The 19,553-nt window shown below is 34.8% G+C and overlaps 1 protein-coding gene across 1 annotated transcript; it reads right to left on the bottom strand.

Annotated features, from left to right (window-relative positions):
* Nucleotides 1-4,426: 4,426 nt before the first annotated feature.
* Nucleotides 4,427-17,281, bottom strand: LOC119643846 (semaphorin-2A). The gene is made up of 5 exons (XM_038043349.1): nt 17,138-17,281; nt 12,282-12,419; nt 11,408-11,540; nt 4,873-5,229; nt 4,427-4,682 (listed from the first exon to the last, which is right to left on the bottom strand). The coding sequence occupies exons 1-5, from the start codon at nt 17,201-17,203 to the stop codon at nt 4,450-4,452; spliced, it is 927 nt and encodes a 308-aa protein (XP_037899277.1). The 5' UTR covers nt 17,204-17,281; the 3' UTR covers nt 4,427-4,449.
* Nucleotides 17,282-19,553: the final 2,272 nt, after the last annotated feature.

Here is a 19,553-nt window from a genome sequence, read left to right as displayed (position 1 = left end):
CCGAAAATGCAGAAGCATATCATTCCTCTCCCTGTACAAAAAAAAAAAGGCCATTCTTCTTGGAAGTCAGACTGAGACTGTGTTCAAAAAGTAAAGGCAATTATCTTGAAAATACCTTTATGTCGTTCCGTGTTTATTAACTCAAAGATAAATAAAAATATTATAGTGAGACGTGGCTCTCCCGCTCACGGCTTCGCCTAATGCAGTTACTCATAATAAGGCTTTGTATGAGAAGTGATCCGATCCGAACCATTTTCAATGGTGTTCGTCTTTGGCTCAAAACACGTTGGTGTAATTTGAACACACAAAGAAAAAAAAACGATACGGACAGAGGGATGGACAGACAGACAGGCCTTGGATCGTTTCAAAAAATGATTGAATCGATCGGTACAAGACAAGGCGGATCTCGGTCAAGTCGTTTTGGACGTTGGATTGGATTTCACCCAATTTCCAACAGAAACCTCAGCTCAAGTTTACTTACAGCAGATAGATGAACACATTCGTAATGAAATAATTAATTTGTTTATTTATTTATCCATTTTTCAATTCAACTACCTGAATATCATCTAGGTGAGACAATTAGACTGTTTGTTAACAATTACCAAGGACAATTGTTCTTGTAATACAAGACCGCAAGGCTTAACTAAAAGCAATTGTAACTATGTCTTCTATATACTCATGTTTCAATAGCATGTAATTGAAAATTCTAGAGCAGCATCTTTTATCTTTAGACCAGGTTTTAAAACTTCGCTAAAGCAACGCTTACTAGTAGTCATGCTAAATCTCTATTTATTGATTGATGTCATCTAGGTATGGCATTGGTAGTGCGCGAGCCTTAAGAAATGATTTTATCGTAAGCATTGAGTCTGACGTGTCCACTAGGTTGTGAACGTTGTTCAAATTGTTGCTAAGGATTCTAAGTGCGGAAGATAATGCGAAATAGCTTCATCAACAGATAGCTTCCACAGGATCGAACAGGGATTTCACTCAACAAGGCTTTCGAATCAATAACTCCCCTTAATCAATTTTACCAAGAATGAGACCCCAAGGATAAATCAACATTTTTCTGCAGAGAATAATCGTATGAGTGGTAATCTCTCTACATGTGATGGTAAGATTACTAGAAGGCCCCACGGCCAGTTCTTTAAGGGGAAAAGCAAGAATTTTTCTGAATCGATCCGATTGCGCCAACATCATCCAAGCATTTGTAGGACGGATACCATACCTCCGCAGCATATTCCCATGTTGGCGAAGCTAACGTCATGTACAATCTTTTTGTAATATATGGCTTTTCGAATTCACGAGCCTAGAGCTTAATGAATCTCAATGTGGATCTTGCTTCATAGACAACGGATAAAATATGTCGATTAAAACTTACTTTTCTGTCAAAAAGCGCTTCTAAACGACGAAAGTTAAAATTTGCTTCAAGCTTTCCTGAGTTGAGAAGACTCTGGCCTGATTTGGGCGGCAACAAGATTTAGATCGATCTAGAATATGACATTAATCATAATAAATAATAGATTTCCTTAGGGGAAATTCTCTTTGCTGCTTCTTTGCTTTCATTTAATTGCGAATGGAAACTCGTTCTGAATGACAATTTTTGGTGTCTGTTGTTATGACAAAAGATTTGGAAGTTTTCTCTAATTTTTGCATACGTATTAAGCCTTTGTTATTTTTGCTGTTAACATTTTTAGAGTCATTAACGTCAACACATTATTATTCTTATCACTAACGGTAACATTGAAGCGACAAACTGTACAGACAGTGTACGTGTATGGTTAGTAAAATGAGACAAAAAAACACTTGTGAAAAATTTCTATTCATCTTTGAACGAATCTCGGAAACCTGTCAACGTAATTCTAAATAATTTCCCAGTCAAAGTAAGTTGATAGCAGCATATGCACTGAAGAATCACTTCTCATGAGAGTTCGTTTCTTGCGTCTTTTTCATTAATGTTAACGGACGATATGCAAACATTGCATCGCCAAAGCATTTTCTCGAAACCTTTGTAAACCCCAGGCGGACGCTTCAGAACGCTGTAAACTACATATATATATATATGTTTTATAAGGTATGGCTGTCCGTCTATCTGGGTAATGTCTGTTCTCCTGCTCGCAAAAATGAGGAAATCGGCTTTAAATTTGGCACAAGGAGTGCTATTGCATTTGAGCCAAATTGCTCAAAGGATACGACCAGAGAAGAAACAAAAGTTCGTTTTTTTTGCTCCTTACTTATAAATAACTACAAGCACAACGATGACAAACTACATTTATATTTTAGAAGTGATCCTGCGGCTCCTGTCCTGATATGGGAGACATTGACCACCACTACTCCTACCTCTATCAGAACGTAAGTAGCATTCATTAGCAAGATTTAGAAATCATACAAAGTCTACACAGTAGTGATCATTACTAAGCGGTGATGGGTACAAAAAAAGACCCTATCGCAAGCCGAATATTATTTTCCTACTTGTCCTGTTAGAGTATCTCCAGCTTGCAAGGAGAGCTACACTACTAGTCTTTCATGCTCCTAAAATTTCAAACAACAGATAGTTAAGTAAAATGCACTTTTTTTAACTAAGGCACTCATGTACTCCTTTAGGCCATGAGTGGAGCAAACGGAAGGAGAACTTGTGTATGCCGTTTGCCGATAGTGGCAAGAGTAAAAGCAGGATAATAACTGCGGTGTAAGTGTCATCAACAAACGCATATGCGCAAGTGTTGCGAGCATTGTTGTTACTATTGTTGCTACTATTTTTACTTTTTTCCTGTTTTTTGTTTTTGGTAGTCTGGTCTGCATAAGAAATTAAAAATTAATTAAAAAATAATTAAAAACACCATATAAATTTAATTGTGGTTTTTATCGACATTTTCAAAAGTAGATGCAATGCCTGGCCTGAGATGCATGATGGCGGTTCTCAAGTGCCATCACATACTGTTTTTTTTTTTTTTTTTTTTTTTGTTCCGCGAACAGCATGCATGAACATTAAAAATTATTTACATAAATGAACATTTATTTTTAAGTGCTTGGCAGTGTACACGTACGTATGTGCTGCAAGAGACGACGAATGAAACAATAAATAATATAACAACAATAATGAAAAAATAAAAACAAATTGAAAATAAATAAAAATTAAATGTAAATAAATGGCTAATGAAACGCAATACTTGCCTCTAATTGAAATTGTAATTATGCTTAATTAATATTTATGCGCATATAATGATTAAATGATAACAATAACAACAATATCACAATATAGTAGCGCTATTATAATAAATGTATATAACCATATCCACCTAACACCGTACAAAGGTGTTGATAATAATTGACACAAAGCAATATGAGATTAAAATAAAAAAAAAAAGGACAACAATTAAAAATCAATTAATTTTTATAAGTAAGCACCAATACGCACCTCTCATCATACGCTTACGCTTACACACCAACACAAACGCACATTCACACACAAAGATACGAATTATTTTTATACCCATCACCGAAGGATGAGACGTACACACATTTCGTCAAAACGTTTGCAACGCCGAGAAGTTACCTTCACAGACCCCACAAAGCATACATATCTATATAAATTCTTGATTAGCATCAAATTTTGAATTTATCTACAAATGTCCGTCTGTCAAATGCAAAAATGAAGCTAATGATTTCAAATATGGCTGAAATAATGAAAGTTGTTGCACGCTGGTTGGACTTGAAAATGGGCCGAATCAGTCAAAGCATACTCCTTCAATACATCGTTGATTGAGAACGTCTCTGCTTCTCAAAAGGAATAAATGGATCGGTTTTCACTCATTAGTCATAAGCGGCAGCAGATAAGTGTACCAAAATTTGAACATGTATTCCATGGATGGTGGTGTTGTAAATGCACAAATATGGTAAGAATTGACCAAGCCTAACCGATATTTAACTGTTTTTTGAACAGCTTTACAGCTTTGCGAAGAAGCAAGTTTTGAAAATTATCTAAGATATATAAATTCTTGGTTAGTTTCAAATTCAGAATACACCTAAAGCACTGCTTTCTACTCGTTTGTCCATCTGTCCCTATGCCAAACTATGTGGTATGCATTCCCCCGTTCGCAAGAAAGAAGATATCGCTGACAAATTTCCAAAAGAATTTCACAATGATCTAAATCGGTCAAACGACCCACCTACAACGCCCACACGTCTATGCAATAAAAACTGTAAACAACTTTGCTTTCCATTTCTTTTGCTTGTTGCTTATAAAGTACAACGCATGCGTCATATGAATTTCCAGATTTTATTCGGAAAATAGAAAAAGTTCAGACGCGCCCATCCAACTTTATAGAGGGTGAAAGTGTAGTTTTTTTTCCCGTTTTGAATTCTTTCTAGGATAACCATGATGGGTATAAAAGATTCGGTTACGACCGAATATAATTTTCTTACTTGTTATCGGATACATTTTCTCGATACTCACTTGTCGACAACGAGTTTAGTAAAAACTAAATCTCTTTTATAGTAAACGGGATTGTTATGCTCGTGATTCACCGCTTTATCCATCAATGGATGCGAGCGTATAAAATTTAGCACAGTATCGGGTAAATTTGAAGTATCATTGACACAAGTACCAGGACGTGGATCAGGCACACGTGAATTCAATACCGGCAGCCAAGCGGAATTCGATGATGATTGCTCTTTGAATTTACCTAAAATGTAAAACGAGAGTGAAGAGAATGATAAAAATTGTTAAATGAAAATTCCGTTAATAATTAAGTTTTCACTTAAGTTAATATTAATGAAATTTAGTTGTCAATATATTCATTCTGACGGCCTTAGTGTATTCATTCCTGTTTTTTTTTTTTTGCTTTTTTTTTCTTTTATTCGCTTTTATCTTACCATTGAATGCTGCTTGCACTTCATTGATGTGAAAACTGCAAACCGCTGAACCAATTAAACCGTTTGTGCTGGTGGTAAATGTGGCATAGAAACGTGTCTTATCGTTGGGCAATTGATAAACCGATTGTATTTCATTAAAGTAAAATGGAAATTCACCGGATATACTGCAATTTAAGCGCGCCTTCAAGTAGGTAGCCCAATTGTGTGCCAATAGATTTTTACCACCCACATCCTTTTTGCAAACACGTGCGATACGCGAATAAACCGCTTTACCACAATTAATGTATTCAACAGCCGTCTCACGGAAAAAGAAATACACATGGTCGCCAATATCAAAGGAGCCCACGAAATTCGGTTCTAAAGTAAATTTGAGAAAATTAAAAATATATATATATAAAAAAAAAATAAATAAATAAATTTATTTAAAAACCAATGACCGTTTCTTGCTTATTAAACGTTTTTATGGATTTAAAAAAATTTCATTGAATAGTATGAGAACGAATTCGAACTTAGCCCGCAAAGGCATTTATCAGTTATCCTAACAGAGCTCATTACAGATCCGAATATAAATGCGTTACAGAATTGTACAATGCCAAGCACCAAAGACGCGCGAAGGTATAGCCGAGTCCGAATTCCAGTGTGGCGGACCACACTAGAATTACGATTTGCGCTTGGTCATAGCTGGATTGAGTGCCCGGTCAGTAAATCCGGGCTTTCAGTCTCGGTCTCTGTACATCCCCAATTCTTTTTGACTGTCGCTGTACTAACGGTACAAGGGGCAACCAGTGAGTTTATATTATCGTATAACGCAAGGCTGTGGTTGGATTTGTAAGCTTAATGTGTCTAAAGTAGAACACTTACGATATTTTCATAAGCAACTCAAGCATAAGATTTTAAAGGAACACCCTAATGTCCGTCTAGCCGTCCTTGTGTTCAAACCACGCTCTACAAGTATTAAAATATTTCGATGAAAATGGGCCGAATCGGATAACTTTTTCAACCAATTCTCTAATCCTTCTCTATCCGTGGCAGTTTGTTAAACTTTAGCAAACAGGGAAACATGCTCATATCAATTAGCAATGCGAGCAGCACTCAAATTCCCGCTCTTTGCTCTTGTTAGCATAACCTGAGAAGTAATCCGTGGCAGAGCGCGCACTTCACTCAAGTAATGTACTCGTTTTCCCTGCTTGGCAGGACTTTCCTGCACCACTGCCACTATCTGTATATACACAACACAACAGTATCTGATGCATATAATTAATGGAATATATTCATATGAACTATTGCTTTTACTTGCGGTTTTCATAATGCTATAGCAACAGAAAACAGAAACTTTGTCACAGCTCAAGTTTAAAAACAAATAAAAACACTATAGTGAGCCACGGTCCACCATTAAGCAGCACCCTACAGCACCCTAAGGAAGTGGTTAAAAAAGTGACCCCAACGGAACCGTTATTAATAGCGTTCGGCCTTGGTCCGAAACACGTTATTTTACCAAATTTCATCAAAATATTTTAAAACTCTCAGCCTGCATGTTAAATACAAGAAGGAAAGACGGACAGACAAGCTTAGATCGGTATAATAAAAGGTAAATGTATTTTATATACTTCTGAATGTTGCATTTGTCCGGACGAACTTAATATACCAGTGCATCACAAGTGGTCTTAATGAATAGTTTGTTGAATGGCTGTCTGGAACGAAACCATACTATTTCACTTTAGATTCTATTTATGTGAATCCTTTCATTATACCGAATTTTTAATTGCATTTCTCTAAATTCTCTAAACTTATGTAAAATTACGTGTTTTTTAATTTTTTTTTTGTTTTTTTCATATTCGAAATTTGATGATAATTAGTTTTTTGTGTTTGTATTAAAATTTCAAGAGATTTTAATTTGGTAATTTTCTTAGAATTTTTTACAGCATAAAATATTCGCTTCAACTAATGTGAAACTTAAGCGCATTTTTTTTTTTTTTTTTTTTAGTTTTTGCTTTTTATGTTCAGAAACAAAATATTATCATCCTTTTGCCATAGACTGATTGAATAAACGCTAAAAATTAATTAAACCGCAATCTTTACTCTATATATATGCAAATTGTATCTATTGCAGGCAACCACAGTAGAGCAATTGTTTTAAAATATATTGAAATACGGAATACAAAGAAGGCTATAAATTATAAATTTGAATAAAACGCAAAAATAATAATGAATTCCTGTTTCATGTGGAAGAGAGCATAAATGAAAGCAAAATACACTGTAAGTGATTGAATTCTTGTATAAAATAATAATAAGAGCGCTTCAGTGTTTTCGTTTGCTCTGTGGCCAATTTACCATTTGGGGCTGACTTATAGCTGTCGATATCGGGTAAGCTCGAACGTACTTGGAATATGTTGCTCGACCGCAGTCTTACGATCAAAAGTAAGAGAAACGCATACTTCATCGACTGCTGCAAACTCGTTACTCGTTACACGGGTTCGAAATAGTCGACGGCCATCGAGCTTACGCGATATCGACTACTATAAGTCGGCTCCTGTATAATCGATCTCATAACTGAACAAAGGACTATCCTGTGAATAAACTAAAACGCACGAGTATGCTTTAAACGGTGGAAGTCAAGGACCATTAGTGATCGCCTTTGAAGTTGATGATCCACATATGTCAGTTATACAAAAATAAGAAGAGAATAGCGGCGTCAAGCGCGGAGAACTCGATGAGGAGATTAGCTTCAGCTTCGGCTTCATAGGCTTCATTGAAAAGTGGTCTTTTTTTTAATGTGGTTAATCAGGTCAGGAGATGTTCCTTACTCGCTACGGCCACGGTTACGCTCAGAAACAAAGAAGGCGCTGGTCGTAACCTAGTGGGTGTATGTTCAGACGGCAAGTATTACGCCTTCACCAAGTGAGCACTCATTATAGGTACGGCCAAAGTGAAGTCTATCGCACTGGGATTTGAACTGACGAATCCCGATTTGGTCGTTGTGATTCTTATTTATTCGGTTACTCATGCGACTTGCGGGCCTTATTGCTCAACGTACCTATGAAACTAGACTTTTTGACGTGACAGATCATCTCAGGGATATCGTTCTAGGACGATAAAGGCTATCGTGTCGATACAAATTAATTATTCAGTATGCTATGCTTACTGGCAGGCTAACCGACCGTATTTACGTATGTAAAAGCAAGCCATCACGAAAAATTCTGATTGTTAACATATCACTAATATTAGTCTTTATGGAAGAAATTCGAAGAACTGAATGTTTTCATGGCATAATTTTTTTCAATAGGATAGGAAAAAGTAAATCACGGAAAAAACCGGGTTATTAAAATCTGAAACATTTAACAACAACAAACAACATCAAAAATTTTAATCCCTCTTAAGAGTTACTATAAACATTAAATAAAATCAAAATTATTTATAATATTAAGACAAGTAAGAAAATTATATTCCATCGAGACCGAATCTTTAATACCCATCACCGTTATCCTAAAGAGACAAAAAGAGTAAAAGAACTAAACTATTATGCTCTATAATGTGGCGAAGCTGGTTTTATTTTTATTTTCAAAAGTGTTTGCCGTATAGGAGTATGGACTTTGTAGGTATGTCCTTTAGGGCACTTACAAATTCTTTTGCAAATTTTTGGGCAATATTTCCATTGTTACGGACGGAAAAATGTTTACCACAAATGCTAGATAGTTGGGCAAATGGTCTGATGGCCACCTGAACAGGCGAACGTGTTTAGATGCATTCCAAATTTGAACTTGCCAAGAATTTGTATACTTTATGGGGCTTTTGAAGCGCCTTTCAAAGGTATTGAAAAATAAACTTAATATCCATTTATGGAATATGCGTTCAAATGTTTATCTGCTGGCATTTAGGAGTAATAAGCAAAAAATCTGCTTTTTATTCCTTTTGAAACGCGGAGGTGTTCTCAGCTTACGTAGTGGTGCCGTTCGCAAGAACTTCGGCCAAATTTGCAGACGGACAGGCTTAAATTATACATTGTGGGGTTTATGATGCTTCCTCATCCTTCGATGATGGATATAAAAATCTTCATTAGTAGTTACTTTGAAAGAATTTTTTTCATATAATTTGCCTAACTTTTCACACTGTTTCCTCTTATCCATGCCCGATGCTACACTACACTGTACAGTTTGCTGTCAATGCTCAAGAAAATAATGAATTTAATTATATCAAACAAGATTATGAGGAAGAGAGAGAGAAAAAAAAAACGTAAATAAAAGTATTAAGAGAGAAGATGAAAGACAAAAAATCTAATTTCATTACTACAGGGCATGAGAACAAAAACAAATTCAATTTAATCTCCGTTATAATAAGGGGTGAGAAAAAGAGCGACAAGTCATTGAATGCATACAAGTTTTGTTAAAGACGCAATTTCCACACTTCTTCTAACCATCGCAAAGAACAATATGAAATGAGTATATTAACTCCTTTCTAGAGGAATTAAAAATAACGAAACATGCTCCAAGTGTATAAGGTTTTACGTAATCATCGCAAGTTTCTGAATAGCTTTGTCTTTCAGTTGCATTCAACTTAACATAAAACAGCTTGTAGATCTTCATAGCTTTTTAGTTTTAGGTTATGGAAAGGGTCGCATTTATCAACAACACAATTAGGTTGTGGTGGTCAATACATTTGCGCTGACGTTCAAGGCAGAACATAATTAGAACGGTAAACTCAAATGTAACCAGAACGAAACATGGGACGGTTTTCACATCAACTGTGTGATGTATGAGGAGAAGAAGGGTAGAAGATTAATCCAGAAGCATTCGTCTTGAAATTGTCTATTCAGGAGCCGATTTAGGGTTTTTCTGCTAGGAGGCGTCCGACTAAACCGACTTTTTTTGATTTATTTTGATTGCTAGCTGATGGGTTACCATGACGGAACAAAGTTATATTCTAGGGAAGTAAATGTTGTCTGTAAAAAATAAGCGTCTTGGTGGCAATATTCTCAATATAAATAAACAAAACTGAATTATGACGATGGAAAATAAGAAAAAGGATGTGTGTCTTGACATTCATTTCGTGAGACTTTTCTTGTACGTCTAAAAAGACATAGCGTCAGCCTTGAGAAACTTGGTATTAGCTCTTCGTGCAAGGGACTTTAAACTGCTCCTACAAAACATTCGATAGACCAGACAACCGATAGCCTCCATTAGAGATGAATTCCGAAGATCAAATTTCAAAATTATCATGTTTCTGGCGGAAAATATTCTTAAAGTTTCATTATACTTCTTGCCATGGAACTACGCGACGTGGCCAATACTTGGCATGTTTAATTATCACTGCTAAAGCGTAGAGTAACAATGGTCCACTGTGCACAGAATAGAAAAACAATCTCTTTTCCTTTCATTTTCTTCTTTATCTATATACTTTCTATTTGGAGAAATTTTGAAGATTCACTCAAGGCGATGGCTGTGTATAGAAAGGAACTGGAAGTGTTTTCTTTCTGATTCTCAACAACATGTTTTTGGTCTCAAAATTAGTCTATCTCTTCTTCCCTGCGTTGCAGCTATAAATTACGCTCCTAATATTTGAAATTGCCATCGTTGCTTACGGAAGTTCTAGACATTATGAGAAGACAGAGTTGAAGCAACCCTTTTGTCTCCTTCGCTATCAATTATCCCTGCGGAAGATGCATGTGATCTATGGGGTAATCATGTGTGAAAAATTGATTGCAAGAGAATTGCTTTAATAGGAGAGTTTAGCGGTACGCCCATCAGTTCCAGGTTTAGATATTCTTATACTATTTGGATTTCTAACGCCACTATATTCTCTGATCTCTTCCCGGATTTAGCAGGTAGATGTAATTTTGTTACACGTCCCAGCGACGATGTAGATGACCAGATATAGGTTAAGGGGGATGAGATCCAGAGAGAGAAAGAAAGAAGGAGAGGAAAGAGAATGGGAAAGGGAAGAAAAACAAATAGATCCACAGACAAATAGACAGAGAGAGATAAGGAGGCAGAAAGAGTTAAAGAAAGAAAGAGAAACACGAAAATGGGAAAGAAAGAAACGATAGACAGACACAGAAGTATAGAGAGAGGAGAAGGGGATGGAAAGCATTACTTAAAATTATTCGACTCCAATAGAAATAAACATAAACAAGGGTACCGATCGGATTGGTTAAAATCTTCACAGTCGTATAATGTGATTTAGATAACATCACAAATATCCTAATCTTGCCAGCGGTGCATAAGTTAGTCATTCGCTAATGAAAGTAATATGAGAAGTCCATTGGGATCATTGTTAGTTGCTTCGTTTTAAGCTCGGAATTCTTTAGTTGCATTGTTTTCGGTAGAACACGATTTTGGAGAAATGAGCATAAAAGTGTTCCTACTAATAGTTGGGAAATTTATATCAAAAATGGAGGAAAATTTATATTTCCACATACATTAGTACGGGAGAACAAATTTAATAAATATGAAGTAATGAATATAGCACTTGTAAAATTTCTTCTTTTTTTGTTGTTGTTGTTGTTGTTTTATTTTGCGTTTTTTCTCTTTTTTGTACTTACTGTCCAACCACTTGGAATCGTATTTAAGGGTGCGCTTGAATTTGTATTCCAAACGTTTCGCTGTAACATTATATAGGTCCGTACGAAAGATGACAGTATCCGCTTTAGTGAATTCAGCATTTGTGCCCGAATACTAAGAGAAAGATAGAAGAAGAAGAAAAGGAAGAAGGGTTTATTTATACCACAAAAGCAACAAATATGACATTTACATAAATAAATAGAGAATAAATAAAAAATAAATAAATAGAGTAGAGATTGCTTTTCAATATGAAATATTTTTGCCACAAAAAAATATGAAGAAGAAATATATTTTGAAAGCGGGGATGAACGAGTGAATGAATGGATGGATGGATGGATGGATGGATGAATGGATGGCACTTTTAGCTTAAGTAGCTTTTGAGCGTCTTCTCTCAAACAACAATTTCACAAACTGCAAACGAAATGGTAGAGAGAACAACAGCACTACGTTTTAATACTCGACGAAATGGAAAATAAATAGAAAAAATCTTAAAAGCACTCCTCTCATACATATAGAAGAGTATGTAAGAAAGTATATTTGGATTTTATTTTCATTTTTATTTTCATTTATTTATTTTTTTTTTATCTCATATAAGAAAATCATAAATATTACTTAAGATGCAGTTGTTCTTCCTCTGCATTATGTTTAAGTATAAGAAAAAGAGATCAAGAGTATTAAACCTCTAATAAATATTTACTCTACAGTTGATTTAGAAGCGGATGGCTAGCTAAAGAAATAAGGAATGATTTTAAAAAGTGATTTCATTCTGTTTTTTATTCTATTTTTCATTTTTTATTTTCTTTATTTTTTTTTTTTTTTTTGTTTTTTTTTTCTTTTTTGTCTTCATTCACTTACCAGACCTGGCAAGCCGCCTGGATTGCCTTCTTCCACATAAATAGCGGTTGAATTGTCTAAAGGATCATAGGGACATTTAGCTATACCCTGTCCAATCCCCATCACAAATTCCGACCTCGGCAAATGGGTGAGATTCGTCTGCAAGTAATTACAAAATGAAAAGAAGAGAGAGAGATAGAGAGAGATAGAGATAGAGAGAGAGAGAGAGAGAGAGAGAGAGAGAAAGAAAAACACAGTAAAAAGCAAATAAAGGAATATTTCAACCAAGCAACAAAAATTGCTAACATTTGCTAAAATGTAAAGAAAAGAAAAAAAAAATAAAAACAAACGAGACCAACGAGTATATGAGGAAAAAAACCCAGTGAAAATAAGAACAACAGAACATGTACCACCAACAGGGACTTTTCTACGTATGGCTACGGGTTGTAGCAACAAATTTGCTTTACTCTCAACAATAATAATAAAAACAACAACAACAACAACAATAATAATGCATACATCCATCCATATAGCAGCATACTTGCTATACTTGCATACATACATCTCTTGGAAAGCGATTAGTAAATGGTGTGCAAAAAATTGCTGCCGTTGCACTCAAGCAGTTTTATATGTTTGTTCTTTCGCTTGCTTTTATGCTCACGTTGTTGCTATTATTATTGTTGCTGCTGTTGCTGCTGTTGTTGCTCTTGTTTATTTTATACACTTTTAGTAAACGTTGGCACGTTTTTCAAATAATCCCCAAGTTTCGAGTTCGGCTTCTTGCAATTTCCGATTACTCAAGGAAGTGCGTGCCGTGTTAAATGATGTAAAATGGTTTTGTTTAGACTTTTTCAAATCTTTCTTTTTTTTTGCTTTATTTTCCTCCTTACTCTTGCTCAATTCGTTCTTTTTCTATTCCCTTCTTTTCTTATCAAATAGCACTTAAATGAATAATAATAATAAATATGTATTGTCGAGCAATCAGAAGAAGCTGCGAAAATTGCTGGACAGTTAAAGAACAAAAAAATAAATGAATAAAAAAATAAAATAATTTAAACACATTGTTACCGTTCCCTTCATTTGAATAACACAGACACAGAGGCAAAAAAGATAGCTTTTTTAATGCCAAATAATAAGGAATGAAGAAGGATGACATTGCAAATAACATAAGACTTTTTGAGCCTTAGAAAGGTAATGTTTACCTAACTATGAAAGATTGAAGGTAAGCAGGCATGGTATGCGGAACAATTGAAAGCAGAGGGCTTTGCATCAGTTACAACTGAACAAAAAAGCAATGTCCCAAAACGACATTAGAGGAATGCCTAATGTGCTACTTGTGATAAAGAAAATCGGCTATCGACGAGTCTATGGTCAACCTTCAGTTTGGAACATACCTCGATGAATGTGTGTACATCATAGATCGAAATATTCGATCAAAGTTCGACAAATTGATGGCTGCGCACACAGTCTTCATCTTCGCTTATTACAGTTCGCGACAGCCCAACCATGCTGGTTATCGTTTACGTTTGCCTACAACGTTGGGGGATAATGATTTTCTAACCTGCAGGCTACCCGAGAATGGGGAGTAGGTGGTTTGCAATGTCCACAAGGAAGCTTCAGGGATCATATGTTTACATTTTTCACCAGCAACACAACCTTGTCAATTTCAAAAACTTGGACGTCTATCCGTCTGCGTTAAAAATTGTCTTACCCGCAAAAGTGAGGTTATTAGACTCTAGTGTGGCAAAAATAATGAGAATCAGGTTTGTTCTGGATATAGTACGAACCGAGTACAACTCTAATATCGACAGGTTATTCTTTTTATTATTCGAATACCCTAACAGTTGCAACGAGAGACATTTCCTCATCGCTAGCTACATAGAAATTTCCACATTTAACTACTAACTGTAATTTTTATAAGAAAAATGTTTATAAATTTCACTGAGCAATTTTGAGATTGAGAATAGAACATAGATTACGCCGATTAATACGGATGACATGCGAACGGAATAAGTGCTCGGAGAAGAAAGAAATTAAGAAGAGCAGCTTTAAGAAGCATTTTCTAAGGCTTCCCATGCAGCTTCATATTGTTGCTTCATATTAGAATTGAAGGTTGCCAACTTTGCTCCGAGATGCCACATCTGAGTATACAAAGTAGCAAAAGTAGCCTAGTGATGGGTAAGAACCCGGACTACCAAGTCAGCGTTTGCGGGTTTAGGAATAGAGTTTACTTTGGTCGTAACTTTAGCGAATGCCCAGTCAGTAAAGGCACAACACCTGCACACACCCACTAGAGGTTGTCGAAACCAACCCCATATTTGGTTCTCTTTCCTCACTTCTTCTGAGCGATCAGTCGGAAAATATACACATATGTATATACACTTTGCGGTATTTGCAAAGGAGGTTTTAAGGCGTACACAGAAGAATAGAGTAAGCTTGAGTTACTCAAATTCTTTGATGGTTGGTATAGTGATCGAACACAATATCTCTTAGAAAACTTTTTGTGCCGCACAAAAATGTATTTTTTTTTTTTGCTTGTTTTTCATAGTAAATGATTGAAGCAACTAATAAGTCTTACTATAAACCATTTAAAGTGAAACCATTATTATTAATAGCATTTTCGACCATCATTAAGTTTAATGAGCATTGATTTGAACTTGATAGGAAACGTTTAACTACTATCAAAAGTTAAACGATATGAATAACACGCGCAATTGTTCACGCTAGCGTTACCACAACAAATAGTTTTTGGTCATTGACTATGAAATTAAACGACTTAGCAGCAAAATGCATTGAAAGTGATTATATGGTATTAAGGCAACGTTCGTTGAGTACAACAACGCTTAACTATTTAAGTTTACAGCATACTGTTAATGAGTTTTCCTTACTTATGAATAAATGATTCAAATGAAAAGGACAATCTTTTTTACGGATCATAATTATTATTATTTTTTTTCTCATCAAAATTCAACTCCATTCCTTTAATAATGAAAAAAAAAACCAGGAAAAAAACATTATAGTGGCACACAAGTCACCCTAAAAGACCCTAATACCTTTATTCATATAACGACTTTGGAAAATAAGGGAAGCGGTGGAAAACGTGGTTCAATTCGAACCACTTTCAACGACGTTCGTCCTTGGATCAAAAAAAACGTTCACTAAGTGCACCAAATGTCAGGTGTAGGCTGAAAGCAAGAAAAAAATAAAGACCGGATGACAGACGGATAGACAAGGTTAGAATCACTTTCTGAACGGGTAGATATAACAAAAGGTGGGCCTATCTCAGGTGGGCCACCTACATAAACTTAACATACCCTTGTCTAACACAAGTTTTGCAAGGCATGGTAATCTTTAGTAAGAATCGCTACTTTGTAAACTCAACTCACTTTTCTTAAATTGAAGCAAAAACAACTAAAAACCCTATACCGGGACATGGGCTAAAATACCATACATCACTTAGCTTAATATAGTTATTTCTAAAAGGATTTTTCAAAATAAAGTTTTTTACGAGGAACGGTCGAAATAGCGGTCCGATCCGAACCATTCCATTCTTGAGTTAAAAACGGTGCACAAAATTTCATCTAAATACATCAAAAGTTATGATCTGTAGGTTGAGCACAAGGAAACAATAGAGGCAAAAAGAGAGACGGACAGACAATGTGTCAAGACAGAACGGACAATAAAACGTGGATTTATCTACCTTCGAGTTGCATACACACATACACACAAATTTAATATGACCTTTTACCGCACTCGTTGTGGGATATAATGTAATGTCCTGCTCACAAACACTCGACAATTCGGCAAAGTGTCTAGTGGAAGATGTTTTCTATACGTTAGCTGTTATTAATGTGGTATTGTATTTAGCATGCATCGTCGTCACTATATTCATAATGCGATTTACAGTTGTTTTCCGTTTTTTTTTCTTTCTTCTATCGACATATTCTCTTCGGAAGAGTAGTAAAAAGTTCCATTTTCACATAATTTTGTGAACATTTGAATATAAATATTGTTATTTGATAACACACATTACTCTATATTCACACAATCGCAAATTATCATGCATATTTAATACCTATATGGAGGAGAAGGAAGAGAGTGTACCGAATCCAGAGATATGTCCCAAAAAAAAAAATAAATATATATATATATATATATATATTTTCATACATATTTTTGTAAAATCCTTGTTACTGCTGTTGTTAGTCTACATAAATGTGTGTCAATTGAATGAAAATGTGTTGCCATACTTAACACGCTTTTACTGATTGCTATCTCCAATCAACTCGACTATAAAAATTGTGAGAAAAAATGCAGAAAAAAAAAAAGAAAGCAAAAATAATAATACGGACAAGAACAAGAAGATGTCAATAGCAAAAGCAGGAATAGCAAAATATTTTCCCCTTGTTAACCAGGACTAAACCTAAAAAGAAGAAGGATTTTTTTTTTTTTTTTTTTTTTGGAAAAAGTCAAGGATTTCAAAACTAAAGTAAAAGCTTAACTTTGTACAGCTGCAATATGTCTTTTAAGAAAGCCACACAATGGTTACATATATAAAACAGAACATAGGACAGAGTATTTTCCTGGAAAAATGAAAGAAAACGAAAAACTCTCAATGAGAAGAAAAACTATTTTCTAAAAACGACAGAAATGGAAAAAGAAATCATTTTCGATATAAATACAAGACAGAACGAGCTGCAAGAAAAGAAGGAGCAAGCATGCACTTCTTATTTATATTTTAACCCCATGTGTGTAGCACTATGCTTGCACTGCGAGTAAAAAAAGGTTGACTTGTGTGTGTGTGTGTGTGTGTGTGTGTTTTCTTTTTTTTTATTTCATTTAAACAGTTCACATTATGTTCCATAATTGATACTTACATAAATGACATAATCTTTGGGATTGTGAGCATTGGTACCGCACACGTACAGGCGATTGCCTTGCATTTTTTGTATAACTCGTATGTGATTTTTGCAGTCAAATACCTGAGAAATAAAAAAAACATCGCATTTATATAAATATTAAGAAAGAGAAAGGAAAAATAAGATATTTATTAAATCGTTTTAAACTCTATTGGACTTTTATTTAAAAGTAAAATTCGTACTGTTTTATTAGATGGTTCGATAAAAGCAAAAAAAAGTAACAAACAGAAGTTAATATTTAACCCGTAAATCCTTTAGATTTTTCAAAAATCTAATATTTATCGAATGCGTTTATCGGAAAATGCATTCACTTCCATATAAGAAAGAATAGTGAAGTTTCCTTACAACAGATACTTTCTCGAGAGTGAAACCGATATGTTAAAGGATTGATATAAGGTATCCATCAGAATATTCAATCTTAATATTTAATATAAAATAAATATTATTATTATTAATTTAGTCAGGGAATGAATGCTGAGACTTAAGTCTTAAAGCTCTGGCATTTAAAGGCTTTCGGCATTATTAAAAACTCTACCGAGTTTCTGGACTCTTGCCTACTCGACCACTCGGACGGATAAAATAAATAATTTTAAGAATTTTTACTACAAATTTTTTTATAGGAACAATTCTCATTTACAATGAATGCTTATAGAAAATACTTTTATAAGAAAGACGACATTTTTTCTTTAAATTTTAGTGAAAATATTTGATTACTTAACTTCCCTTTTCTCCGGAAAATTTAACGCATCTGAAGGACTGGAAGGACAAAACATACAAAGGCTATTAGCCATAAAAAAATGGTGGCAATAAATTGTAATAACAGTTTGCGCCTAAATACAGGCATTTGTAAGGCTTTACGGGCTTAATTTTCTTATAGTGAAGAGAAATGCGACAGTTTTCTTTAAAATTGGATCCAGTTTGGCAACGATTTTACAGAATACAAATTTTTAAGAGGAAAGGCTTAAAGCGCCACCTCTTTAAGACTATGCGCTTGATTGGGAATTTTACCGCACTTGAGATTTGAACCCACGACCGTTGCATTTAGTCGAAATGCTTAGGCTACTCAAGTGCGAGATAGTTTCCAATAAAGCCTTAGTTGATAGCGCTTTAAGACTTTGCTCTTTGAATTCGTTTCGCTGCCTAAATTATTTATAATCATAATAATAATAAAAATATTTAAAAGTACACTTTTTGTTATCAATTTTTTAAATTATGATTCAAGTACACAGAGATTTTAATTTGTGCCACGTGGCGTTGTGGCTTAACCATAGCTGCTCGTATAGGCCGTTTTTGGTAATTCTCCCAAAAGCATCCACGCAGACATCCTGTAAACAAGAGACAATCCGCTTTTTCTTAACGTGAACAATATATGCTCGCTACATGAGTTACACTTTGACGGTCAGAAAGAAATGCGTGCATTTTCAATAGGTAAGAGCTATGCCTTCACCAACTGAGCATTCGCTTTAGCTGGCGGCCAAGTATGATCAAAGCGCACTGATACTTGTCTCTGCGATCACTGACTTGGTACTTGTGGCTACTCGGCTACTAGTCGCTTACCAGCTTTAAACCTGTTGATAAAGAACTTTTGAAAACGACTTGTAAATGTAATCGAAAAAAATAATTGTAAACAAGCGAAACTGTGCCACCAAAACAAGAGATCTTTTCCTTTGGCTCTTGACACACGTAGTAAGCATTTAATTTTTGCATAACTTTGCATAGCAAGTTTATGAGGAGTATTTTCATTGCACTTTATTAGAAATAGTTGAATGTCGTTAGGCAGCGATGCAAATATGTCGAGTCATATAGCAAAGCAATGGAGATTTAATTGCATAAGGAGCCCTTAGTAGTGCACCTTCTTCACCAAATCAAAGTCACCTTTTGTGGTCATTTGGCATATTCTGAGGATGTCTTATTATATCATTCTTTTTTCTACTTTTCTACAATCTTCATGAAAGGTAAGCGAATTTTTTTACTTTCGTACAACTGTGACTGTGCGTTACTTTTGTCCAATTTTCAATTTATGGAATTTAAAAAATTTTTCTTCTTGCAGAAGATAAAAGCATTAGAACGTCATTGTAGACACCTGCTGCGAAAGGCACTTTCTCTCGGTCTTTCTTGAAATTGCTTTTAAAAAGTATATCCATAAAAATCGGCCACATTTATAGCGAAATGATTGAATCCTTAATATCTTGTGTTTTCGTTCGTTGCTCACATGCTTCACAGTATAACACACAAATATAAAATTGCAAGAACAACAAGAAAAAAATAAATAAATTTCTTCATATAAGAAACTACGCTAGTCTGCAATTTAAAAGGCACGCGCGCGCGTGTATGTGTATAGATGCGTGCTATATGCGAAATAAGAAAATTGAAA

The sequence above is a fragment of the Glossina fuscipes genome, unplaced genomic scaffold (genome assembly GCF_014805625.2).
Source record: "Glossina fuscipes isolate IAEA_lab_2018 unplaced genomic scaffold, Yale_Gfus_2 65004, whole genome shotgun sequence".
NCBI lineage: Eukaryota > Metazoa > Arthropoda > Insecta > Diptera > Glossinidae > Glossina > Glossina fuscipes.
The sequence above is the reverse complement of the archived record's forward strand: the minus strand, read 5'-3'. Positions and strand labels throughout refer to the sequence as shown.

Bases quoted from the DNA above. Each gene is read 5' to 3' on its own strand.
- LOC119643846 (XM_038043349.1), bottom strand. From the start codon at position 17,203: ATGCAAGGCAATCGCCTGTACGTGTGCGGTACCAATGCTCACAATCCC. The intron at 11,541-12,281 runs GTAAGTGAATGA...TCTTTCTCTTAG, and splicing joins CAGGCGGCTTGCCAGGTCTG to TATTCGGGCACAAATGCTGA. The intron at 4,683-4,872 runs GTAAGATAAAAG...TTTACATTTTAG, and splicing joins AGTGCAAGCAGCATTCAATG to GTAAATTCAAAGAGCAATCA.